Below are 26936 nucleotides of genomic sequence, written 5' to 3' on the forward strand. Positions count from 1 at the left end.
TATGTTCATCTCTGTTGACATGGAAGTCAAGGTCACATGTTCAGCTGTGGCCTTAAATGCGTACTCTGTGTACTTTGATGGAAAGTATTTGTTAGTAGATATATTTCAGGGACATTTGGTTTTTGGATTGAATTGTTGTTGCCACTGTTTCATGTTGCCTCACACACACACACACACACACATGGTGACGATACTCAAGTCACTCATTTGCATATTTCTTCAGGAAAAAGTTGTGTTTATATTCTGTTCATGCAGAATTTGTCTATAAACCTTAAACCAGAGAGAACTTTGATTTTGACTCATGTTACAGAGTCTTGGAGGCGGAGCTTTAACCTGAGGTCCAACAGAAAGGGGCGGGCTTTGTCCCTCCAGTGTTCATGTTTACAGCAGAGTCACTATCATGTCTGTGTCTGCAGCCTCTTCATGTTATTTGATATAATGTGAATGTAAATGACTTTCTCGTGGTTTTATGTGGTTTACACTTGAAGGTGTTTGTGGAAGACTTTTAAAAAAAGGTCAATGAAGTCTACTTTCTGGGAAATTGTCCTCATTTTTGACCGAAAAAGTGAAGAAAACTAACTCTAACATTGTCTTAAAAGAAGAGAATGACAACTTCATGTAAGCTTTAATAAACAGTAACAAACAACAGTTTGAATGAAATCCCTGCTGCTCCTGCTTCACTACTGCTGTGTTTAAAACACAAAGGTCAAATTCACTCTCTCTGTACTTACGTACTTACACTAACTCTTAGTTTGTTTCATGTCTTTTTCATTTGTTTCCATGTCTTGTCACTAGTTCTCCTGTCATCTTTCTTCCATGCAATCAACTCATTTCCCTCACCTGGTTTTCCATTGGCTCATTAGTCCCTCAGTGATTATATAGCAGCCCATTTTCAGATGGTCTTGTGTTGGTTTTTTGCTCCAGCATTTCTAGTTAGTCTTCTTGTTCTGATGTGTTTGCCTGTTTGTGACTGATTTCCTGCTTTTGGACTTAGTAATCTGCGTTTTCCTGCCTCGTTGTCGTGCTTTTGGGTTCTCCCTTGCCAAGGTGTCAATTCTTAAAGTCAGAGAAGACTCACTTTCATTTCTTTGCTTGTGATAAAGATCATTTCTTGATATTTTGCTCATTTCTTCATGCTTTTGTCAGAGTTTGAAGGAAAATGACGTTCCAGTCTGAAAGTGGCTACTTTGACGTTTTCTAACCAAACAAGATGTGCTGCTGTTTTTACAGTGTATGATACAGTGGATCTATAATCTGTGATGAAGTCAAACTACAAACAGCTGATGGACGCTCATCATGTGAGGCGCTCAGCTCTAGTCTGTGAGTAGCAGCAGCTCGTGGCTCGTCTGTTGTCTCTCTGTGTCTTTGTGTCCAATCATGAAGTCTGTCACTATTGTGCTGTCACAGCTTCACTGAGGAAACACTGATGTTTGTCTGACTGTGATTAGAACAACACTCTACTCACCACAGAGTCTCCAGTCTGTAGTCTGGACTCTTCTGAAGATCACACAGAGGCTTCACTGCTGAATCCTGCAGCTGGTTCCACCTCAGGTCCAGGTCTCTCAGGTGTGAGGGGTTGGACTTCAGAGCTGAGACCAGAGAAGAACAGCTGATCTCTGTCAAACTGCAGTCACTCAACCTGAATAAAGAATAAAACATGAGACTTTAGAACTGTGTGTGTGAGTGTGTGTGTGACTGTGTGTGAGTGACTGTGTGTGTGTGTGTGTGACTGTGTGTGTGTGTGTGTCTGTGTGTGTGTGTGTGTGTCTGTGTGTGAGTGTGTGTGTGACTGTGTGTGAGTGACTGTGTGTGTGTGTGTGTGACTGTGTGTGTGTGTGTGTGTCTGTGTGTGTGTGTGTGTGTGTGTGTGTGTGGGTGACTGTGTGTGAGTGACTGTGTGTGTGTGTGTGTGTGTGTGACTGTGTCTGTGTGCGTGTGTGTGTGTGTGTTTAAGGAGTTTATTTTATTCATCAGTGAATAAAATGAGTTTAATGTAAATGAAATGAAAGTTTAAAAAAACAACAGCAGCTTCAGTCAGTGAACTCACTTCAGAGTCTCCAGTCTACAATGTGGACTCTCCAGTCCAGAACACAGCAGCTTCACTCCTGAATCCTGCAGCTGGTTCTGACTCAGGTCCAGGTCTCTCAGGTGTGAGGGGTTGGACTTCAGAGCTGAGGCCAGAGAAGAACAGCTGATCTCTGTCAAACTGCAGCGACTCAACCTGAATAAAGAATAAAACATGAGACTTTAGAACAATGTGTGTGTGTGTGTGTGTGTGTGTGTGACTGTGTGTGTGTGTGACTGTGTGTGACTGTGTGTGTGTGCGTGTGACTGTGTGTGTGCGTGTGTGTGACTTTGTGTGTGTGTCTGTGTGTGTGTGACTATGTGTGTATGTGGGAGTGTGTGTGTGTGACTGTGTGAGTGTGTGTGTGTGTGACTATGTGTGTGTGAGACTGTGTGTGTGTGTGTTTAAGGAGTTTATTTTATTCATTAGTGAATAAAATGAGTTTAATGTAAATGAAATGAAAGTTTAAAAAAACAACAGCAGCTTCAGTCAGTGAACTCACTTCAGAGTCTCCAGTCTACAATGTGGACTCTCCAGTCCAGAACACAGCAGCTTCACTCCTGAATCCTGCAGCTGGTTCCCCCTCAGGTCCAGGTGTCTCAGGTGTGAGGGGTTGGACTTCAGAGCTGAGACCAGAGAAGAACAGCTGATCTCTGTCAATCTGCAGCGCCACAACCTGAATAAAGAATAAAAGTGTTTTGTTCAGCAGGTGAATTTTAATGTGTGAGTCAAATATCAGCTGTGAGGATGAAAATGTATCTGAACATTTTCTACAGTGTATTTAGAAAGCATGAGTCATGTGACTGTGAGACACACGAGTGTGTGAAGGTTCAGTTCAAGTGAACGTGAAGAATAAAGACGTTTGACGCAAAGAAACAGCAGCAAAATGACAAAGAAGTCACAGGTGAATTTCAACACAGCCTCACTTTTCACATCAAGTTCAACTCAATGAAATGAATCAATGATAAGAAGCAGAAACAGGTGGAGTCTGTGTGCAGGCTGTACACTGAGAGGTTCAATACTGCCCTCTACACTTCAAAGTCCTGAATCACACTTCTTCTCAACATCTTTACAATTCTATATTTTACACTTGATTTGATTCTTTGATTCATCTGTGTTTAGTAAACCAGCTTAAAGGTGCATTACCACCACCTTTATTGCTGCAAAGAATTCTGGGACACGGTCGTCCACCAAACATACACCAGATGACGAGTCATGTGACAGTTGGGACACGCCCACGTCACGGTGCTGTGACACATGTTGACAACATCTGGACCATGAGTCCACACTTGGAGGATCCAGCCTTATGAACTGAGACACAGCTGATTTGAAGATGAGAGGAAGCTCCTGTTTGTTTGTAAACAGTCACAGCTGTGACATCATCAACAACACTCATTCTGATTGGCTACATGTGAACGTGTCAGAGGAGAAAGTGAAAAACATCAAGTTCAGTCAGAAAAGGTCAAAGCTGCGACTGACGTGAAAACTACAGCGACTGAAACACTTTAGAAAACAAAAAACACGTCAGCTGTGAAAAGATCCTGATTCTACATCTGAGGGAAGAAAAAGTGGAAACATGGAACAACCATCACTGATTCAACTCATGTGACAACATGAATGACTTTCAGTTGTGGATGAAACATCTGACATTTACAACAGTAACACAGAGTCAGTGAACTCACCCCAGAGTCTCCAGTCTACAATGTGGACTCTCCAGTCCAGAACACAGCAGCTTCACTGCTGAATCCTGCAGCTGGTTCCCGCTCAGGTCCAGGTCTCTCAGGTGTGAGGGGTTGGACTTCAGAGCTGAGGCCAGAGAAGAACAGATGATCTTTGTCAAACTGCAGCGACTCAACCTGAATAAAGAATAAAAGATGAGACTTTAGACAAAGTTGCTGCTTGAAACCAGTAGTATTGTTATTATTATTAATATTATACTATAATTAAAGTTGATATCAGTCTAATGTTTATGTCTCATTAATAGAACATCAATAACATTGTAGTTGTATAAAAATGTCATAAGTCCTGTTTAAACTTAGAAGCTGACACAACTGTTATATTTCTGCTCCTGGTCTCTCTCTTCTGTCTCTACCTCACCTCCCTCTTTCACTTTCTCTCCCCCTCCTCTCCTCTGTCCTCCATTTTGTCCTTTCACCACAACCGGTCGAGGCAGATGCTGCACATGTTTGAGTCTGGTTCTGTCACAGATTTTCTCTCCACTGCCCCCTAGTGTTTGTTCATTGTGTGAACTGTTGGTTTCTCTTGTCTTTCTGTCTTATCATGAACAGAGACTTGAGAGAATGTTGTGATTTGGTGTTTTCATTCAGTTCAAAACAAGAATCACAACCAGCTGACAAATCTTCACATTCATCATTTAAAACATCTCCAGAAACAAACTGAGAAGAATGAGAAGAACTGACTTCTGTGTGTATTTGATAAACCAAACCATGAATCATCACTGACTGATGATGTTATTGATCATGTCTGAACTCACCGAGCCTTCCTGCAGTTCCTCACAGCTGGAATCAGTCTCTGTTTCCCCTGGTATGATGTGTTGTACTTGTCCAGGTCAAACACATCCAGAACCTCCTCAGACATCTGCAGCATGTAGGCCAGAGCTGAGCAGTGGATCTCAGAGAGTTTCTGTCTTCTGTTCTCTGACTTCATGAACTCTTGGATCTCCTGATGCACTGATTGGTTTTTCACCTCTGTCAGACAGTGGAAGATGTTGATGCTTCTGTCAGGTGAGATGTTCTTTGTGTTCATCTTCTTCAGGTTCTCAATGACCCTCTGGATGATTTCTGGACTGTTCTGAGTCTGACCCAGCAGACCTCCTAAGAGTCTGTGGTTGGACTCCAGACAGAGTCCATGAAGGAAGCGAACAAACAGGTCCAGGTGACCATTTTCACTTTGAAGGGATTTCTCCATGGCTGCTTTCAGGAACACATCCAGAGGAGTGTAACCACCATCATCATCATCATCTTCGTCATCAACTTTTTTTCTGAAGAAGCCCTGCAGGACCTTTTTCAGTGACTTTTTCTTACTGTAATTTTTTCTGAAGAAGTCCTGCAGTACCTCTGTCTTCCTGTTGGTGAAACAGTGGAACATGTAGACTGCAGCCAGAAACTCCTGAACGCTCAGATGAACAAAGCAGTAGACTGATTTCTGGAAGATCACGCTCTCTCTTCTGAAGATCTCTGTACAAACTCCTGAGTACACCGAGGACTCTGTCACACTTAGACCACACCGCTCCAGGTCTTCTTGGTAGAACATGATGTCTCCTTTCTGCAGATGTTCAAAGGCCAGCCTCCCCAGCTTCAGAAGAAAGTCCCCGTCGGCCTCCATCAGCTCCCGTGGACTCGTCTCATGTCCTTTATCGTACTTGTTCTTCTTCCTCTTGGTCTGAACCAGCAGGAAGTGTGAGTACAGGTCTGTCAGGGTCTTGGGCAGCTCTCCTCTCTGTTCTGTGGTCAACATGTGCTCCAGAACTGTAGCACTGATCCAGCAGAAGACTGGGACTTGACACATGATGTGGAGGCTCCTGGACGTCTTGATGTGTGAGATGATTCTGCTGGACAGATCTTCAGTTCTGGATCTCTTCCTGAAGTACTCGTCCTTCTGGTCGTCAGTGAAGCCTCGTACTTCTGTTACCCTGGCAACACATGTAGGAGGGATCTGATTGGCCGCCGCAGGTCGAGAAGTTATCCAGACGAGAGCCGAGGGAAGCAGATTCCCCTGGATGAGGTTGGTCAGCAGCACGTTGACTGATGACCTGTGTGTGGCTTCAGAAACCAGCAATCTGCTGCTGAAGTCCAGTGAGAGTCTGCTTTCATCCAGGCCGTCAAAGATGAACAAAGGTTTACAGACAGCGAGCTCCTCTGCTCTGACCTTCTCTAATGTTGGATGGAAAACATGGAGCAGCGTGAGAAGACTGTGCTGCTGATCTCTGATCAGGTTCAGCTCCCTGAACGAGAGCACAATCAGCAGATTCACATCCTGGTTTTCCAAACCCTCGGCCCAGTCCAGAGTGAACTTCTGCACCGAGAAGGTTTTTCCAACACCAGCGACGCCGTTGGTCAGGACGACTCTGATGCTCCCCTGCTGGTCAGGTAAGGCTTTAAAGATGTCGCAGCACTTGATGGGAGTGTCCTGGACCGTCTTCTTCTTGGAGGTCGTCTCCAGCTGCATCACCTCATGTTGAGTATTGACCTCATCACTCTGTCCCTCTGTGATGTAGAGCTCAGTGAAGATCCTGTTCAGGAGGGTTCTACTTCCTGTTCCTTCAGTTCCTTCAGTCACATGTTCAAATCTGCTCCTCAGACTGATCTTATGTTCATCTAGAACCTTCTGCAGACCAACATCTGCTGAAAGACAAGAGACAAAGAATGTGAGCAGCTGAGGATTATTTTCATCAGTGTCATGTTTTTCTTTGACGTTGTTGTTTTATGTTGTTTGTTGTCAAATGAAAAACTACATTTTCACTGTAATGACTTGAATAACTTTATTCTGAAAGACTGAATCATTCTAGAAGAACTGTGATGATTGTGAAGGAAAGAGTATCATCTGCATACAAGAGAACCATCATGAGAGAAAAGCAAGAAAATGAGGGGAAACCTTCATTTCTTCAACCTGCAGGGGGCAGCAGAGAGTTACACTCCATCATGGAGTTAACATGAGTCACATTTTTTTTCTCCTGTTTTTCCATTTCTAAAGTCTGCTAGTGCTGATGGGAGCTGCTCTCCTTATGAGTCTTACTCACGGATGCTCTGTGGTCCACGTCCTGTCCTGGGTCTTTTCCCACACTGGAGACAGCAGGAGTCTCCTGGTGGACCAGACTGGTCCCAGTATGAGGAGATGCAGCGCCTGCAGAACCGGTGACCGCAGCTGGTGGAGACTGGATCCTTCAGGACGTCCTGACACAGAGGACAGCGGGACGTCTGCTCGTCCACAGAAACAGCAAACTGGTCTCTGTGAAGACATTTCTTTATCACTGACATGTCGGGGACAAGTGGACATGTCTGTGTGAAGACATTTCTTTATCACTGACACGTCTGGGACAGGTAGACATGTGTCTGTGGAGACATTTCTTTATCACTGACACGTCAGGGACAGGTGGACATGTCTCTGTGGAGACATTTCTTTATCACTGACACGTTAGGGACAGGTGGACATGTGTCTGTGGAGACATTTCTTTATCACTGACACGTCGGGGACAGGCGGATATGTCTCTGTGGAGACATTTCTTTATCACTGAAACGTCAGGGACAGGCGGACATGTCTCTGGGGAGACATTTCTTTATCACTGACACGTCAGGGACAGGTGGACATGTCTCTGTGAAGACATTTCTTTATCACTGACATGTCGGGGACAGGTTGGCATGTCTCTGTGAAGAAATTTGTTTATTACTGACACGTCAGGGACAGGTGGACATGTCTCTGTGGAGACACTTCTTTATCACTGACACGTCGGGGACAGGTGGACATGTCTCTGTGGAGACATTTCTTTATCACTGACACGTCGGGGACAGGTGGACATGTCTCTGTGGAGACATTTCTTTATCACTGACACGTCGGGGACAGGTGGACATGTGTCTGTGGAGACATTTCTTTATCACTGACACGTCAGGGACAGGTGGACATGTCTCTGTGGAGACATTTCTTTATCACTGACACGTCAGGGACAGGTGGACATGTCTCTGTGAAGACATCCTTACAGCTTTGTCTCACAGTGGTTCTGATGGACTGTTGTAAAGGTCTAACCCTGAGGCTCATCCTCACACTCTCTCTGACTCGTCAATGGTTTGACTCATTGATCCGTTTCATCAGATTCTGAATCAGTTCAGTTCAGTCTGTTGCTCACACACACATTTAGTTCTTCTTCCTTCACAAAAGTCCAGTCAAATTCAATTTGAACCACAAATAAAAGAAATGAGCTGTTGATGTGAAGCTGCTTTCAGAGCTGCTCTGAAGTTTGGACGTTTCCCTCCAACAGATGGAGGTTATTTCTTATCTTAATTCAAGAGCATATCATATTGATTTGAGAGCATTATTTATTGAGTCTCTTACTTTGTCTCTGAGGCTCCAGGTTCATGACTGAAGTTTAAAGGATGGTCCATAGACCAGTCACTCTTCACAGACAGACCGCTGGGTCCTGGAGACTCTGCTCTCTGTCTCTGGTTCTGACCTCTGCAAACACAAACATCACATGATCACTGATGATGGTCTTTGTTTAGACACTTTGATCACAAAGCAGCCTCAGTGTCAGTGTGACCTCCAGAGTCTGGAGTGAAGGGAATGATTTCAGGTTTACAGCCTGTGGTCGCTGATCTTTGTGTAAAGACTGATCCTCTACAGCAGCGGTCCTCAACCCCCGGGCCGCGGACCGGTTTGATGTCAGACAATATTTTCAGGACCGGCCTTTAATACAAAAATAAATAAATAAATAAAAAATAAAATGATACAACCGGCATAAAAACTGGTCTTTTGTGAATATAATAATAAACGTGAATCCACTGTGTATCTGTGTATGTGGCCCTGCGATGGACTGGCCAACTGTCCAGGGTGTACCCCGCCTATCGCCCGATGTAGCTGAGATTGGCACAGCCCCCCCCCGCGACCCTCTGGTGGAGGATAAAGCGGTAGATGATGACTGACTGACTGATCAATTGCAGTAATCAGGTTTAGCCAGAGCCGGCCCTGGGCATAGGCAGTATAGGCAAATGCTAGGGGCGCCGTCATCCGCAGGGGGCGCCGAAAACGAAAAAAAAATAAAAAAAAATAAAAAATAAATGTGTGTGTATCTATATATATATATAGGGATGTAACGATTACCGGTATGACGATAAACCGCGGTAAAATTCCCGACGGTTATCATACCGTTTCAAATTTTAATTATCGTTAAAACCGTGATTGATTACCGCAACTGATTACCGAAAAACTCACAGTGATACTGCTCATTTCCTGGAGAAGCAGCAGCACCTGAACGGCACTCGCTCAAGCGGGCGCGCATGCGCAGTTTGCACTGTCTGTCCAGCGACAACACGGCTGAAGCCACCTGCGCTCCAGAGATTACCCCCCGTAAGATCAGAAATCTGGGCATATTTTGTATTTTTAAAGGATGTTGAGAGTAAAATAATTGAAGACAATAAATCCTTGTGCAGAAAATGCAAAAAAAAAATCTCCGCGAACTTCGCGGCGCGAAGCCACTTCCAATATGATGAGCCATCTCCGTGACCACCACACACAACTTTTCAGCGGGTAAGTCAACAAAAACGGGATTTCGGAATAGTGGGAAACGTCATGGTTTGTCTCGCGAAAGCGAGTAGTGTGCAGACGACAGGTACCGTAGCAGACCAAAATGTGTTTGTTTCTGTGTTTTTTTATTTAATTTTTATGCTGTGTACGACTGCTGCTACTTAATTATTATCCGACACAGAGTGAGGACCTGTGTGTGTGTGTGTGTGTGTCAGTCAGTCAGATGATAATTATTATTATTAATAATAATAATAATAATAATAATAATAATAATAATGATAATAATAATAATAATCATATAATATAAAATATCTTTTTTTAAATAAAACTTGGTTAAAAGATTTCAGTGTGTGTGTGTTCAGTACTTTTGGAAAATGTTGAACACATCTAACAATACCGTGATAATATTGATAACCGTGATAATTTTGGTCACGATAACCGTGATATGAAATTTTCATATCGTTACATCTCTATATATATATATGTAAATACTACTTCTGTCTTCTGCCATTATTACTATTATTTCGAAATATTATATAAGCCCACAGCAACATAAATTCATCAGGGACGTTTGGAAACTTAACGTTAGGCCTGTTCAGGTGTTATTTTACAGGTGTCTTTCCTGCTTGTATGTCAGTTAAAATGCTTTTAGTTGTCCGTCCCCTTTGTAATAGGGTGGTTGTAAGCCTTTGGTTTTATGTGTCACAGTTTATGTTTGTTAAAGTTTACATCAGTGTTAAAGTGCAGTTAAAGTGTATTACTGTTACTATTTCATACCTTAGCTTTCCCATATCATTCATAGGCTATATATACAAATATATATTCATTTCACTGCACTTTACTGGTTTTTGCACTCTGGTTAGACTGAATTGCATTGCAATGACAATAAAGTTGAATGAATCTCATCACATTTTCATTATTAGTCTATATTAGTCTCATGTATAGCACACCAAGCATCTGTTTTTTTATTCAAATGTAACATGCAGTCGTCACATATACTTCTCTTCTCTCTTCAGATGCACTTTTAAAATATTTCAGTACCACCCCCAGTGACACAGCATCAGGTGCTGCTGTCCCGTCTACCTCTGCACAGCCTAGTGACACAGCATCAGGACTAAAGGCTGCACCTATAGACCCTGCTGACTGGCCATCTCTTACAGACAAAGTAAGAAGAGAGTTAGTTCACAGAGGACCATTTCAAACAAAAAACAGTTACACATTTCCCCAAAACAACGATGGGAGAAGGTGTCAACAACATGACTTTTTTAAAAGAGTCTTAGTTAATGGGGAAAAATCAAAAGGAGCTGGCTGATGTACTCCAAAAAGAATGATAGCTTGCACTGTTTTTATTTGCACTGATATTTTTTACTCAAAGAAATAAAATCTTGAATACAAACGTGCAGTTTCTTTGTGATTGTATGAAAGTTCATTGTGAAATTGACTGCTGCGATGCAAGGGGGCGCCAGCTAAAATCTTGCCTAGGGCACCAAATTACTCAGGGCCGGCACTGGGTTTAGCAGAGATAACTTGGTATGTTTACTTTTATAAGAAAGGGGAGGGGGCTAATTCAAAAACCTGCCTGGTCAGGTGACAAGACCAGCGTCGTGTAACTTGCGTCCTCGGGGTTCTACACCTGGCGGGACGAGCAGGCATCGGCAGCAGACGGGACCCTAACTTGGAAGCAACTGGACTCCAAGTGGAACGGTTAGTATGATGAGTAACTGTTAGCCTAGTTATCTTTGTGGGAATTGTTAATAATCGAAAGCTTGTGGATTATTTGTTGGCGCAGCTTTTTGTTTTTTTGAACGTGTGCATCGAGTTAATAGTACTTATTGCTAACACTAGCTAATGTTAACTCAAAGAAGAGTCAGCTGAATGTTAATGTTCGCTTCGTGTCCTCAGTCTGAGGACGGCTCACATACCGGCGAGTGTGCGCGACTGTATCGTTTCTATAACCGTGATTTTACGCAATAGAAAAGCGATTCTACCGCTGTCTGGGTAAAGAAGTGTAGCAGGCGCTATGGAGGAGGTTACGTTGCGAACACCGCGAGCTGCTTGCAGCGCGTTGATCCGCTTGACCCGTCCTTGGCCGCTCTTTTTCCCTCTCACTCACTCTCACACACACGCTGGTTAACATGTCAGTTTTCTCTGTAACATCGGCGTCGTTTCGCTTCTAATACCTTATTGTATTTAACAGTGACGTTGTTGAACTAAACATGTTCTCGTTTTCTATTGTTACAGATCCCTGTGGTGTGAGGAAGCTTTGGAAGTGTAAGTATTGTGAGTTTATCTGTGATAAAAGGGGTCACCTTTTAAAACATTATCGTTTCAAACACGATCAAATAAAAGTGAAACTGCTCAAGTAACCTTTCACTGTCAGTCATGTGATTTTTCTGCACCCTGCACAGAAGCGATCTTTCTCACTCACTTGCACAGTACACATTTAAAGGTAAATCACAGAGTCCAGTGTAACCTTCACACACGTGTATTCTACATTTAATGCACACAGAAGTAAGGAGCACAGAACACACAACTGGAAGATGTTCAGGCCACAAATAGTCTCTAGTAGTGTAACTCATTGAGTGTGTAACTCTTTATTTATCAGGTGTTCATGGAGTTCAGCAGGATCGTGGGCAAGAACCTCAAGCAGGACTATTATGAGAACATCGATGGGCACAGTCCTCGTCTCCTGGAGTTATTTGGATCCAAGAGAGGGAATGTTGGACAGTTGTTGACACAGATTTCACAACAGACCAATGTAGGTCCATAGACATTTTGTACTTGGCATTGTTTTTCACAGGTTTTGAAAAACATCATATCACAATGATTAACTCTATTGGTTGTATAATTGAATCCAAACATTGCTTGGTTTGTTTAAGCTTTCTTATAGATCATTATTTCTTTTTCATTTTAGCTATCTAACTTGTGTTTCTGTGTTTAATTCCCAAAAGACTCCAGAGCCAACTGCGCTCCGGACACAGGTGCTCAGAGGGCTTCCTATCATCCTTGGGGACAACCCCACAAACTTCTTTAAAGCAGGCTTTGTAAGTAAGCTCTTGCTTTCTTATCATTTTTGCCATGACACTCTTATAGTGATGAAACTTGTTTTTCAAATGAGAACTGAATTTGAGAGCATTATTTATTGAGTCTCTTACTTTGTCTCTGAGGCTCCAGGTTCATGACTGAAGTTTATACGTTTTCCCATAGACCGGTCACTCTTCACAGACAGACCGCTGGGTCCTGGAGACTCTGCTCTCTGTCTCTGGTTCTGACCTCTGCAAACACAAACATCACATGATCACTGATGATGGTCTTTGTTTAGACACTTTGATCACAAAGCAGCCTCAGTGTCAGTGTGACCTCCAGAGTCTGGAGTGAAGGGAATGATTTCAGGTTTACAGCCTGTGGTCGCTGATCTTTGTGTAAAGACTGATCCTCTACAGCAGCGGTCCTCAACCCCCGGGCCGCGGACCGGTTTAATGTCAGACAATATTTTCAGGACCGGCCTTTAATACAAAAATAAATAAATAAAAAATAAAATCAAATAAAATGATACGACCGGCATAAAAACTGGTCTTTTGTGAATATAATAATAAACGTGAATCCACTGTGTATGCAAATGTATTAGCAGCGTCCTCGTAACATCGCGCCAACGATACTGCACAGAGCGCAGCCGTGCGTCAGCGGCATGTGCACCCGCTGGGGGAAAAATGGCCGAGTCCATCAACCAGTTGCGGATGCTGCCGCTGACCAAAGGACAAATGTGAAGTCCCGTCTGTTCATTGCGCAGCAGCGGTAACGGAGGACCCAGATGACGCGAGACAGGAGACGGGTGCTTCGTCAACAGCAGCAGCAGCAGCACCCGCTCACCCTGCTTCACACAGATAGGATGTTGCTGTTGTGGTGATCTCAGGGTTTTCTGTCATGACTTTAATTATGTAAGCTCTTGCTTTCTTATCATTTTTGCCATGACACTCTTATATTGATGAAACTTGTTTTTCAAATGACAACTCTAATGTAATGATTGTGCTCTTCTGTTACTCTTTATTAAGGAATCTGATGATGATGATGATTCTTTTCGTGACCTTGACATTGGGACACTTGTCATTGAGCGTGAAGGTGCTGTGCACACATGTTCCCAGCATCTCAGTCCAGCCTCGTTGCAAATCATCATTAAGGGAGAAGTTGTGATGGACAACATTCAAAATCTGCCGACAGCAATGTGCATTCTGTTTGGACTCACGTATGCACTCCATCTTAACTACCCCAAGACTATGAAGCTCACATTTCTGTTCATCCAACAGGTTTTGCTCTCATTAGACCTAAAGCCAAAGCTACAGAGTTTGAAAAAGCAGCTTGAAATGTAAAGACATGTCAATTCTGCTGTTGACTCATTTTTTTTGCCGCACCAGTAAAACAATTTCTGACGTGTGGGGAAAACCTTTATATTTTCTGTAAAGCAAGCAGATGAACAGACACACACGTACAACGCAGACACACACGTACAACACACACAAACAACACTGACACACACTTAAATGCTGTAGGAAGCGTGCTGAAGGATGGGAAAATTGGACAACTGAAGACAGAAGACATTATTGTTTCAGTTCTTCATCAGTCTATGTTGATGGAATTAGATATTGTTCTGATATGATGGCCTGTTGGTTCAGGCTCTGGTCTCCCTTCATTTAGGAAGAGGAAACAGATCCTGTTTATTTGTAGTTTCTTGTAGGGGTGGGCGGTATACCGGTGTCATAGTCAGCACCGGTGTGACATTGCGCCATGATATGGATTTTGCAATACTGTCAATACCGTGATAAATCAATTGAGCGCCAATAATCTCCTAATTCTAAATAATAATGCATTACATTTTCTTCAAACGTTCAGTGGTCTGAATATCTGTCCTTATATACTGTATATCTTGTTGCAAATAAAAAAGTAAAACATATTCGCTGGTAAAAGGGGAGTGGCCATTAAATTAGCGTAACGAGCACTTGCCAGAGCTGTACACGGAGGTACGGGACAGAGTAATGAACGAAATTCGCCACCTTGACGCCTACTCGGCCACTACTGATTTATGGTCCAGCCGGACTACTGAGCCATACATTAGCCTCACCATCCACTTCATTGACAATGACTGGAAGTTGCGCAGCAGATGCCTCCAGACCGCCTTCTTCCCCGAAGACCACACCGGAGCAATAATTGCGTTAGGCCTGAAGGATGCACTTTCTGACTGGTGCTTGGATGAAGCGCGTCTGATGTGCATGACAACTGACAGCGGTGCAAACATGGTACGCGCTCTGGAAATTAATAAATATACGAGACTCGCATGTTTTGGACACAGACTGCACAACGCTATTGGTAAGTTACACTATGTAAACCTAACATTTCATATTCAGAAAATTTCTGTTTGTATTAAAAAAAGAAAACAAAAACAAATTTAAGGCCACCACATTAGTATTGTATTGTTCGTTGTTAGTATTGTTTAGCCGTGATTCCTCTGGGGACCGGATCAGAAAGGAAAAAAACTACAAATATCAGATTAGAATATTATTAAAAAATATGTACTCCTCCCAAAACCTACCAAAAAAAGTAATACCGTGATATTATACCGTCACCGTTCAAAAGAAGAAAAATACCGTGATATTAATTTTAGGTCATATCGCCCACCCCTAGTTTCTTGTACATTTGAGTGAGGGTTTCCTGTGGATTTTGTTTGTTTATGGATTTAACACTTTAATCTCAGGGGACATCCATGTTTTTTTCTTGTACATTTGTGACACATTCAACATCCACACAAATAACAGACAGACAGGGACAACACCAACACACGTAAACAACACAGACACATACAACACCAACACGCACAACACACACGTAAACAACACAGACACGTACAACACCAACACGCACAACACACGTAAACAACACAGACACGCACAACACACACGTAAACAACACAGACACGCACAACACCAACACGCACAACACACACGTAAACAACACAGACGCGTACAACACCAACACGCACAACACACACGTAAACAACACAGACACGCACAACACCAACACGCACAACACACACGTAAACAACACAGACGCGTACAACACCAACACGCACAACACACACGTAAACAACACAGACACGCACAACACCAACACGCACAACACACACGTAAACAACACAGACGCGTACAACACACACGTAAACAACACAGACACGTACAACACACACGTAAACAACACACACGTAAACAACACAGACACGCACAACACCAACACGCACAACACACGTAAACAACACAGACACGTACAACACCAACACGCACAACACACACGTAAACAACACAGACGTGTACAACACACACGTAAACAACACAGACACGTACAACACACACGTAAACAACACAGACACGCACAACACACACGTAAACAACACAGACACAACACCAACACACATAACACACACGTAAACAACACAAACACATACAACACCCACACATATAATTGTTGTTTCAATTATTTGAATACGTTTGTCATAACAAGATGGTTTTTTTTACCTTTTTTCTGAACAAAATAAAATGCATTGGAGCATTTACAGGTGTTTCTTTTTTCCATCCAAGTAAATAAAAACTATGTTTTATACCTTATCAAAAAAAATCAAAAGCTAATTAAAGTAGAGGAAAATACAGTAATTGTAATAAATGATGAGTAGCAATAATATGTCATAATAGTTTTATTTAATGATTTACAGTGAGTAAACACTATAATAAATATAAGTACTAAACATAAGGCTTTATGTTAATACAACTTGATATATTTAGTTTCAGCTTGTGTAAAAACTAAAGTGGTATAGGGCAACAGGTTGCCACGCGATTTGTGAGTAAAGTCAACTAATTCGGGTTAAGAGTGTGTGATGTTCTCTTGTTGTCAGTGCATGAGTCTCTTACTTTGTCTCTGAGGCTCCAGGTTCATGACTGAAGTTTACAGGTGGGTTCATAGACCAGTCACTCTTCACAGACAGACCGCTGGGTCCTGGAGACTCTGCTCTGTCCTCGTCTTCCTCCACACAACCACTCATCTGCTGGACGTCAGTCATTCTGAGACACACACACACACAGGTTGATCACAGATTTACTGATGCAGAAATTTAGAAGATGTGTGTCTCTACCTCATCTCCCTCTTGTCCTTTCTCTCCCCCCCTTTCTGTCCCCCTCCTCTCCTCTGTCCCCCATTTTCCTTTCACCCCAACCGGTCGAGGCAGATGACTGCACATGTGTGAGTCTGGTTCTGTCAGAGATTTCTTCTTCTGTTAAGAGGGAGTTTTTTCTCTCCACTGATGCCTAGTGTTTGCTCATTGTGTGAACTGTTGTGTTTCTCTGCTCTCCTTGATGTTGTCGATGTACAGACCTGAGATCATGTATGTTATGATTTGGCGCTATACAAATAAAATTCAATTGAATAAACCGTCCCAATATACAGATTTACAGAGAATAACTTGTTTTATAGTGTAAAGTGTAAACCTCATATATAAAAAGCACGTCTTCTCTTTGTTGTTGTCATGAGTTTGTGCAAATGAGCTCCTCACTGACTTATCACTGCTCCACTGAAAGCATCATATTGAAAGCACTTTAAAGAGTTACCTCTCAGTTTGAGTGGAAAATCTCCTTCATGTTTCCTGGAGGACGTCTGATGTGGATCTGTGTTCAGTCCAGTGATCACACGAGAGAAAACTGTAACACATCAGGAGTTTTCTGTCAGAGAAGGTGTTTTATGAAACCTGCTGTTCATGTCACTTACATATTTGTGCCAGTAGATGGTGCTAGGCTACTCTGTATGTGACTGAAGGGCTGTTGTCTGCATTCAAGTCAGCTGATGAGCTCAGTTTTGAGAGCAAAAGTCCAATTAGATCCTGGATTACTTATTAACTGCATATTTGTTCATCAAGGACATCAAAAAGTACTAAGTACAATTACATTTCAATCATAAATGTGGATTTGATACCACTTCAAAGAAAGAATAACCTCAGTTTTGTTCAAGTCAACTTTGACCCTGGATTACTCCAAAAGTTCCAAGACAGTCTGGCTGCAGACCTGCACTGTGAGGTCTCCTGCACTGTCAGAACTGGAAGTTGATTCGAAGCCTTTCAAAATAAAAGCGAACATACCGGAAGCACGTATTTTTCGTTCCCCATGAGAAGTGTGGAGACGACGAGGTGAGTAAAAGTCAAGTGACAACAACTTTGTGTCATACGAAGAAACAGAAACAGTCTTTATTCACTAGAACGTTATGTTGCACACTATATATTGACTATATAAAGTTATATTAATTTGAAAGAATTGGGTTTTGGACTTTTGGGTAGTTTTTAGCGATGTTATCGTATCGATAGTGCTCACTTAAATGTGCCATTTTCCTACTCAAAGACCAAGAAAACTGAGTTATATCATATAGTTTTTATATCATTTTGTTTTACTTATTACGACATTATTTGTCTCTTACAGATGCATATTTCAATCTTAAGTACCGGCACTACGCCCAAAGTTGAACGCTGCACGTCATGCTGCAAGCGATTTCACTGCCCCCTTGTGCCTAAAAGTGACACCAACACAATTGTCCAAGCTGCAGAGCCACTTAGAGGCACATAGGAAAGGTGGCATTTTATTTAAAGGTAAGCATAATGTATTTGTCTGTGTGTTTGTACTCATAAGTATGAGCCAACGCTACTAACTTCTGACAGGTTGTGGTTTGGCTGGTAAAAGGGGAAAAGGAAAATGAAGGGAATGTAAGTTGCAGTGAAGAACACCTGACACCTCACCTCACAGTTTTAGTCACTTTCAAAAATGAAAAGTTTAGAATCAGATTCTCTGCTCTGCAAGTCAACATTGATGTGAGTTATGTGAGCCAAAAAAATAATAATAATAATAATCAAAACAAATAAATAAAATAAAAAGACATTTGAAAGTGTGTTTTGTGTCTACTGTTTTCTCTTGTAACAGAGGTTATTGGTTATGTGGGTCATGTAACTAGGTATTCAGTCATTCACTTTGAATACACAAAGCTAAGTTCATTTAAAATCATCAACCCTCACACCCTCCACTGGCAAATCCATGTGGTCCACAAGGTAAGAACATAGCACAAACAATATTAAGCAATTATTCAATGAATTATGAGTAGGGCTGTAACAATATGCAATATGAAAGCGAAATCGCGACACTCAGATGCACGATCCTGTGTCGCGGTGTGAGAAGGCAGAATCGCGACACACCCCTTCCAACTCCCAGAGTGATCCCTCCCGTTCAGATCCAATGAATCATGTGACGCCTGCCTGCAAAAGTTGAGCTAGTTGAAGAAGAACGTGAGGAAACATGGCAACCAACCCAGAAATAGCGGATCCTCCCTCTTCATTTCAGTCAGCAGTATGGCAACATTTGGGCAACATGGTGGAGATAAAGGACGGCAATGGTGTAGTCGACAAGACCCACACAATTTGCTGTAAGTGCTTTAAGTGACAACAGATAACGGCAGAAACATTGCCAATGCTGTCGAAGCGGCCGGATTTTCACCGCATATACGTTAATCTGGCTGCGCAGAGAGCGATGGGCGTTCACCAGATGTCCCGACTCCTCGGCAGAGTGAGGAAAGTTGTCACGTTTTTCCACCGCAGCACAACAGCTGCAGCTGTGTTGAAGGAGAAACAGGTGATGCTACAGCTGCCCTTACACAAGCTGGTCACTGCAGGTGACATTGTCACAGCACAGAGAGCAAGCCTCCTCTTCTGAAGAACAAGAAGAAGAAGAAGAAGAAGAAGAATGTTCAACTCCCTTAAATCAAGTTTGGTTTTCTTAAGAGAAAGAAGTTGTTTATTTGTTTCATGTTTACTTACTTGATTTGTGGTTTGCAGCACAGGCAGTAAGCCTCAGTTACCTCAGTGTGAAACACTAGCCATTTCATTTACTTTGTAAATGTAAGAGAACTTGATTGAAGAAGAATTTTCAACATGCTCCAATCATCTCCACAGTGGAGTTTAGTTCTGTTTGTTTTTCAACAGTATTTTGTTACAAAGAAAACACAAGTGTTATAGCTTTGGCTATTTATGGCTATTTATATTGTTAATCATTTGCATAGTTAATCTTGTTCTTTGGTGTTCAGTTTATAAAGGTTTTTTCAAACCCCCCCCCCCCAAAGAAAATAATAAATTGTGATACAAAGCGAACCGTGGGTTTGGTGTATCGTTACAGCCCTAATTATGAGGTGTTACAATTGCAAACACACATAAGATATGCCTATATAAAACAATGAGTAAATCAATATGTAAATGGGTCCAACAGTGCAGGGGGCTACATTTTCAATGCTAAATAATGGTATAAAAGAACAGTCAGCAATAGGTTGGAGTGTAGATGCATTATGCCATCACACATTAAGGTGTATTTACAGAGATTTATTGTTTCAAAATTCATTTGTAGTGCACACTAAACTAACAGCTGTCCTTTTTACGAATTAAATTAAAATACTGGAGTAAAATAATGCATGTTTTGAGGAGGCTAATAATGTTTTGAAGGTGACATAGACCGGAAGCTCCAATTAACGCTGCGTTTGTGTGTGTATCTGCGTCATTACCTCGTTTATGAAACCCTAAAGTTTCAGAACAAACAGTTCAGCCACTGCTGAGAAAATAGTGTTGTATTGTTTTCCTGGGCTCTGCGAAGCGGATCGACACTTCCTTAATTTGATGTCGTCATCAGAAATCCTCACCACCGTAGCGCCTCCCGGTGCGGGCACTAGTCCGGGCACATCCGGTTGCGTACATTCAACCGCAGAAGAAGAAGAACTACTCTCGTTGTAGCTGCTGAGATGCAGAGCATCCACCGTGCCAGAGGGGGAGCTGTGTATCTGAGAGCTGGCTTATCTATTACGTCACTTCCAGGTACCTGGCCAATCACAGGACAGTAGGAAAGCTCTCGTTGGCTGGCCAATCACAGCAACTGTTTGGTCTGAAACAGCGCGGCTGACGACAGCGTCAGTGAGGAGATATTTTGATCGGCTCGTTTGCAGCGATTAGGAGGTTTTTAATCATGAAAACAAGTTAATATATGTAAGTAGACCTCCATAACTAACATATATGTGTGATACAAGCATTCTATGTCGCCTTTAAGGGGATCATAACAATAGCTGTACATCTAGTTTGCCCTGATTATCTGTAGAATAACCCTAGTGGGTCATAACGTTTTGTATTTTATTTTTTTATATAATATTTTGTTTGTTTTTATCTTTATTATTATCCTGCGTTTTTTCACCTTATCCAGTTGAACTGGAAAGATATACAGTTTTTTTTTTTTTTTAAATCTCTTCAATTAAACACATGGATACACATAAACATATTTACATTGTATACATAAAATAAAGACCCAAGAAATAAACATCGGGAACGAAAAATACGTGCTTCCGGTATGCTCGCTTTTATTTTGAAAAGCTTCCGGTCCTGACAGTAGAGGAGACCTCACAGTGCAGGTCTGCAACGAAAGGTCCTGACAGTGCAGGTCTGCAGCCAGACCCCTCTCAAAAGTTCACAGTAAAAGCACTTCATCCGACTGCATTAAGCACTTATAGTACTTATAGTACTTATAGTACTTAAAGCTACTAAATCAAGTCATTATTTTGATGATAATATGAATATATGACATTATTATTTCACTTTTAATCCAAATGATCATTTACAATCGTTACATATATCATCATATATCATCATATATATTATCATCATAATCACGTCAACACTCACCAGTCTGTCCTCGTGCTGCGCAGTTCAAATGGCGCCTGAAGCAAAGTGACAGAATAGTTACTTTCACTTTCTCTGCTCGTCACTCTGCACTTACAGGAAAATGACGACAGTTTTCTCGTCCATGGAGTCGAGCAGGAATTTAATTGTACGTATTTGTACTGTACTTTGTTATTTCTAGCAACTTTGACTACATTTTATATCAGAAATGATTTTTGATACCCAAGTACAGTAAATGCCAAACTTTTACCTGAATAATTTTATAAAAAGTGACTTTCTGGTCACATACTTGTACTTTTACTCAAGTCTCACTTTAAGGTACTGGACTCACACGCACTAAATCATCATATACAATCATATATAATCATATATCATCATATATTATCATCATAATCACGTCAACACTCACCAGTCTGTCTTCGTGCTGCGCAGTTAAAATGGCTGAGGAGGAAGTCAGGTGACCCAAAAGTTAAAGCAAATACTTCAAAACAAAAGCCGAGAGGATACGTAGTAGAGAAACAAATAATAGATAGATAGATAGATAGATATACTGTAGATAGATAGATAGATAGATAGATATACTGTAGATAGATAGATAGATAGATAGATAGATAGATAGATAGATAGATGGATGGATGGATGGATGGATGGATAGATAGATAGATAGATAGACAGATATATATACTGTAGATAGATAGATGGATGGATGGATGGATGGATGGATGGATAGATAGATAGATAGATAGATAGATAGATAGATAGATATACTGTAGATAGATGGATGGATGGATGGATGGATGGATGGATAGATAGATAGATAGATAGATAGACAGATATATATACTGTAGATAGATAGATAGATAGATATACTGTAGATAGATAGATGGATGGATGGATGGATGGATGGATAGATAGATAGATAGATAGATAGACAGATATATATACTGTAGATAGATAGATAGATAGATAGATAGATAGATAGATAGTTGGTTTATTTGCAGCATTGTTAGGTCTGTATACAGCATGTATGTTATCTGTGTGTTTTTATCATTTCAGAGCCACACATACCTCCATGAAGAGAAGAGGATGTGTTGATGTGTCGCTATAAATTAACTATTTGGACTATTGGAAAAATAAAGAGGCATTTGGTGTCTTCTTAACAAACACCCTTCAGTAGACCTGGCTTCACTTAGCACATAGTTTTTCTATCATATCATCATCATCATCATCATCATCATTCACCCTCAGCTCAGATTTAAACCTGCATGTCCTTCTGGTCTAACTCTGCTGTCATCTTCTAAGCATCATAAAATGACTGTGTTATTTATTTTGATTTACTGACCATTTCACACCTGCAGATATTTACGTTCAGATACAGCGACACCTGCTGGTCAGATGTTTGTCTATTGATGCTGTCCATAGAGTGAAGGGAGCAGAATCTGTGTATTCTTACCAACTTTGGAAATAGATATGATGTTTAAAGATATATTAGGCAGCTGTCACGATGACATAGGAAATAGACAAAGAATATAAATAGGGAACATACTCAGCTAGGTTATAAGCACATTTTGACTAAAAACCATCGATTACGAGACATTAGATTACATATATGATGTAAACTGTCAAAGATGCTTAGAACATGACACGTGTTCGCGTTTGACGGGACTTTATGTTTCGGTTTGGACGCTTGAGTAGAATCGACATAAAGAAGAAAACATGACGCACTTCACATTTGGAAGTGCGTCATGTTGGGCTCGGGAGTACCGCCGTAGTTCTTGTCTCAGGCCGTCTACGTGTGTTTCAAGACTATCGGTATACAGGTACATAATACCCACCGCTAGTATGCACAGAAGACTAGGGTTGACTTTAGTTCGTTTTAATAGGCAGTTAGGGGGAATCAGTCCCACCCACATTTGCCTTTTGCTTGGTCACATATGAACCTGTTCAGTGATATTTTCATGTTAAGGTGTGTGTGTGTGTGTAAAAGTGTGACGTCATTGTGATTTGTGGTCATTCATTATTGAAAAATGGAAATGATTAAATCAAAGTCATGTTCTGATATCAGTGCTAAGGGTGAAAAAAGACAAACAAAATTCACAGCTAAAGCGTTGATAAATACAATTGAAAAGCTTCAATCTGAAAGAAGAATTAAAGTGAACACAATTAAAGGTGTTGTTAAACTTATTAAAGAGCTAATGCACACAGGTGGTAACATTTTAAATGTTGATTCTCAAAACAACAGTGCACAGTTCACCATCCAGAGAAACATCCAGACCAGTGGGGAAAACTGCTGAACAGTCCAGACCAGGAGCTGAATGCCAGAAAATGGAAGAGAGGTGACGCTTGTCCATGAAAATAAACCTCTTTACCACGACAGCACAGTTTCTCTTACTGCAAATCTTATTGGTCTTTGTATATTTGACTACTTATTAAACTATTCAATTTAATCAACACATTTAATTAAGATTCTCTGCAAAATGCCATAGGTTACAACATTTATCTTATTTGCTCTGTTTACATAGCAATGCTGACACCTATTGGTGATTTACTGCTACTACTGCCTTAACAATGACACTCGCAATGGATAAGATAAGGATAATTTAATAGCATTTAATAGAGCCTTGTAGTAACGTATAAATACGGTAATAAAAATCAAAAAATAGTCTGGTAGACTGTTTAATATACGACACATGACTTATTTTGGCATACAAAGAACCAACTCGTAACCAAAGACTACGCTATGTAAAATGTGAAATTAACTTTTATTAGTAACTTTGGTAAGTTTCAGATTTCAATTCCTAAATAACATCGATGGAGGGGGGCCCAAAAAATATAGTCTGCCTAGTATAGTCCATTTATTTAATCCGGCTCTGAAGTGTAAAAAATACAGGGCTGCATGCTCCAGTTACATTCTTGAAGCCTTCACACACACCACAGATAAAACACAGTGATTGACAGACTCTCCAAACTTGGTCTAATTCTCAGGCAGATCATCTTTTATCATCAACACAGGGCGGCAATGAACAGCGCCATCTGGTGACGGTCTTAGAAAAACAGAACAACATGACATTGTTTCTTGTCGAGCAGCAGTCGAGCTCACTTTCTCCCTCCAAGACAAGAAGTTCAGATCTTTGATGGTGATCCTCTGCAATATCAGGCTTTTATTAGGGCTTTTGAGCAGAGTATTGAGAAGAAGACTCATAGTGTCAAAGATTGCCTGTACTTCCTTGAACAATACACTAGAGGGCAGCCTCGAGAAATGGTCAGAAGTTGTCAGCATATGCCACATGACTCAGAATATGCCAAGGCTAAGTCTTTGCTGCAAGAACATTTTGGCAATTCATTAAAAATTGCCACAGCTTATATGGATAAAGTTTTCACATGGCCATCAATAAGATCTGAGGATGTTAGTGCTCTGCAGGCTGACGGTTTCTGGCTGCAAGAGTGCTGCAATGCATTAGGAGCCATGGAGTCCTCGTGTGAGCTGGATTCTCCTGCCAACATGCAGACCATAATTAAGAAGTTGTCCTACAAACTCAGAGACAAATGGAGAGATGTGGCATGTGATTTACAGGAAAGGTAACCAGTCTTACATTTTGTCTGTGTTGTGTTCATTGAGATGAAGACCAGGATGCAATTCTTGGGTTTCTCAGTCTGTATTCTCCAGCCATGTTGAAACAATTCTCTAATTAATCAATTAAAATAATATTCCAAACATTAATATGAGTTCTTAACATTTCTTTTAGCTCTTAACTCATTCACATTTTAATAAACCAATCCATTAAACACATTAATTATAATGAAAGTGCATCTCCATACCTGTATTATTCCACAAAAACAACATGCAGTCATTCATCTGCTGCCATCTGTAATCGAACGAAGGACTCATCAGATGCATGCAGGACATCCTCTCTCATACACGTGCACACGCACACACACACAGGCGCACACACACACACACACACACACACACGCACACACACATGCACAGCTAGTATTAGCTGCTAGTTTGAAGCCAATAGCTCGCCAAATTCACGTTCCTTACCGACCCAAACTCTCACACGCACACAATGTTCACCCCATGACTAACCAAACCTAATTATGACAGTTTTAAGATGTTTACAACAAAATTAGACACTTTACAAAACTTAGCACGTATGCGATTATGTCACGGCCCTATCACGGCCACACACACGCAAAGACTGCACCACAATACAGAATGGAGATGATATTACAGAACATATTATAAAAACACAAAAAAGGGATTTTGGTGTAATTCAAAGGCCTTATCATAACAAACCTGTTACATAGGGCTACATTTTGTGATATTGTTAACTACATTGAAAAGCAGGTTCAAATTGCAAGTGATCCACTCTTCGGAGACCTGCAGGACTCTCCAGCTGTGACGAGAGAAAGCGTAAGACAGCCAAGATCTCGGCCTACTCCTAAGGCAAAGGGAAGTAGCTTTGCCACCACTGTTGCTACAGTAGATAAGATGGCAATAAACACAGAAAAGCGTTCTCCTGTTATGAAGGTTTGTCTGTTCTGTAGAGCTGGACATTCTCTGGATCTGTGCTGTCTATTGGCAAGTAAGGCACACAGTGAAAAGATGCTGTTTTTTTAAAGAAAACGGGGTGTGTTTTGGCTGTTTGTGCACTGGGCACAAAAGTAAGGAATGTCGAAAGTGTCTGTCATGTAGAACATGTAGCCTAAAGCATCCCACCATTTTGCATATGCACTCCAAGAAAAAGGAGCTACATCCAGAACAGAAAGAGAAATGGCAAATAGATGAAAATGCTTTTGTCTTGTGCAGTCCAATGGTCTTACTGGGGCACTCTCTATTTTGCCAGTTAGGGTGAAGTCCAAGAAAGGACAGGAAACAGTGGTCACATATGCCTTTCTGGATCCTGGGAGCTCTGCTTCATTTTGTACTGAAGGGCTCATGAAAAGGTTAAATCTTACAGGACGAAAAACAAGTATTCTCCTTCGGACAATGGGTCAGGAGAAAAGAGTTGACAGTCATGTTGTGGCAGATTTGGAGATAGCTGAGCTGGACACAAATATCTTCTGTGAGTTACCTGATATGTTTACCCAGAAATGCATGCCTGTCAATAAAAGCAACATTCCCCTACAGGATGACGTTAAAAGATGGCCACACCTTGGCCACTTGAGAATAGCTGAGATCAAATCTGGAGTAGATTTGCTCATTGGTACTAATGTTGCTCAGGCTCTAGAGCCATGGGAAGTTATTCACAGTGTTAATGGTGGCCCTTATGCTGTCAAAACCATGCTTTGTTGGACTGTAAAGGGTCCCCTAAGAGGAGATTACAGCAGTGATGCCTCTAATGAAATGCATGATGTCACTGTGAATAGGATCTCCATAGCAAAGCTCAATGAACTTTGGAAACAGCAGATAAAGGCTGACTTCCCTGAATGTGCTCATGAAGAGCAGTCTGGTTGGTCTCCAGAAGATTATTGTTTCATGGAATCAGTCTCCAAGACAGCTAAGCTAGTTGATGGACATTACAGCATTGACTTGCCAATAAAGAACAATAAAGTATGAATGCCTAACAACAAAAAGGTAGTAGAACAGCGTGTGTTGAGTCTTAAAAGGAGGTTCAATAAGGACAGGTCATCCCACACGGACTACACTAGCTTCATGAACAACCTCATCAGCAAAGGTTATGCTGAGAGAGTGCCACAGAAAGATTTGGACCGTTGTGATGGCAGGGTATGGTATAGACCACACCACAGGCGCTACGGTGGTGAGAGGAGTGGTGAGGATTTCTGATGACGACATCAAATTCTGGAAGTGTTTTTTGGACTGACAGCACTTCTGTC

The 26936-nt window shown here is 41.4% G+C and overlaps 1 protein-coding gene across 7 annotated transcripts in view; it reads right to left on the reverse strand.

The window, feature by feature from the left end:
* LOC131460190 (NACHT, LRR and PYD domains-containing protein 12-like) overlaps positions 1-21544 on the reverse strand; it is a 24861-nt gene extending 3317 nt beyond the window's left edge. Inside the window, exons 1-12 of one of the 7 annotated variants that reach the window (XM_058630465.1) lie at positions 21505-21539; positions 21099-21133; positions 16963-17052; positions 16270-16419; positions 12475-12594; positions 8132-8251; positions 6825-7033; positions 4560-6429; positions 3748-3921; positions 2568-2741; positions 2048-2221; positions 1466-1639 (exon numbers count right to left, since the gene is read on the reverse strand). In XM_058630465.1, the coding sequence (XP_058486448.1) occupies positions 1466-1639; positions 2048-2221; positions 2568-2741; positions 3748-3921; positions 4560-6429; positions 6825-7033; positions 8132-8251; positions 12475-12594; positions 16270-16418 (3164 nt within the window). In that variant the 5' untranslated portion in view covers position 16419; positions 16963-17052; positions 21099-21133; positions 21505-21539. Of the gene's footprint in view, positions 1-1465; positions 1640-2047; positions 2222-2567; positions 2742-3747; positions 3922-4559; positions 6430-6824; positions 7034-8131; positions 8252-12474; positions 12595-16269; positions 16420-16962; positions 17667-18696; positions 19095-21098; positions 21134-21504 lie in introns of those variants that run through there. The other 6 variants (XM_058630463.1, XM_058630466.1, XM_058630468.1 and 3 more) reach the window with 6 other exon arrangements.
* Between the last annotated feature and the right edge of the window lie 5392 nt (positions 21545-26936).

Source organism: Solea solea, chromosome 6 (genome assembly GCF_958295425.1).
Source record: "Solea solea chromosome 6, fSolSol10.1, whole genome shotgun sequence".
In the NCBI taxonomy this organism is placed as follows: Eukaryota; Metazoa; Chordata; class Actinopteri; order Pleuronectiformes; family Soleidae; genus Solea; species Solea solea.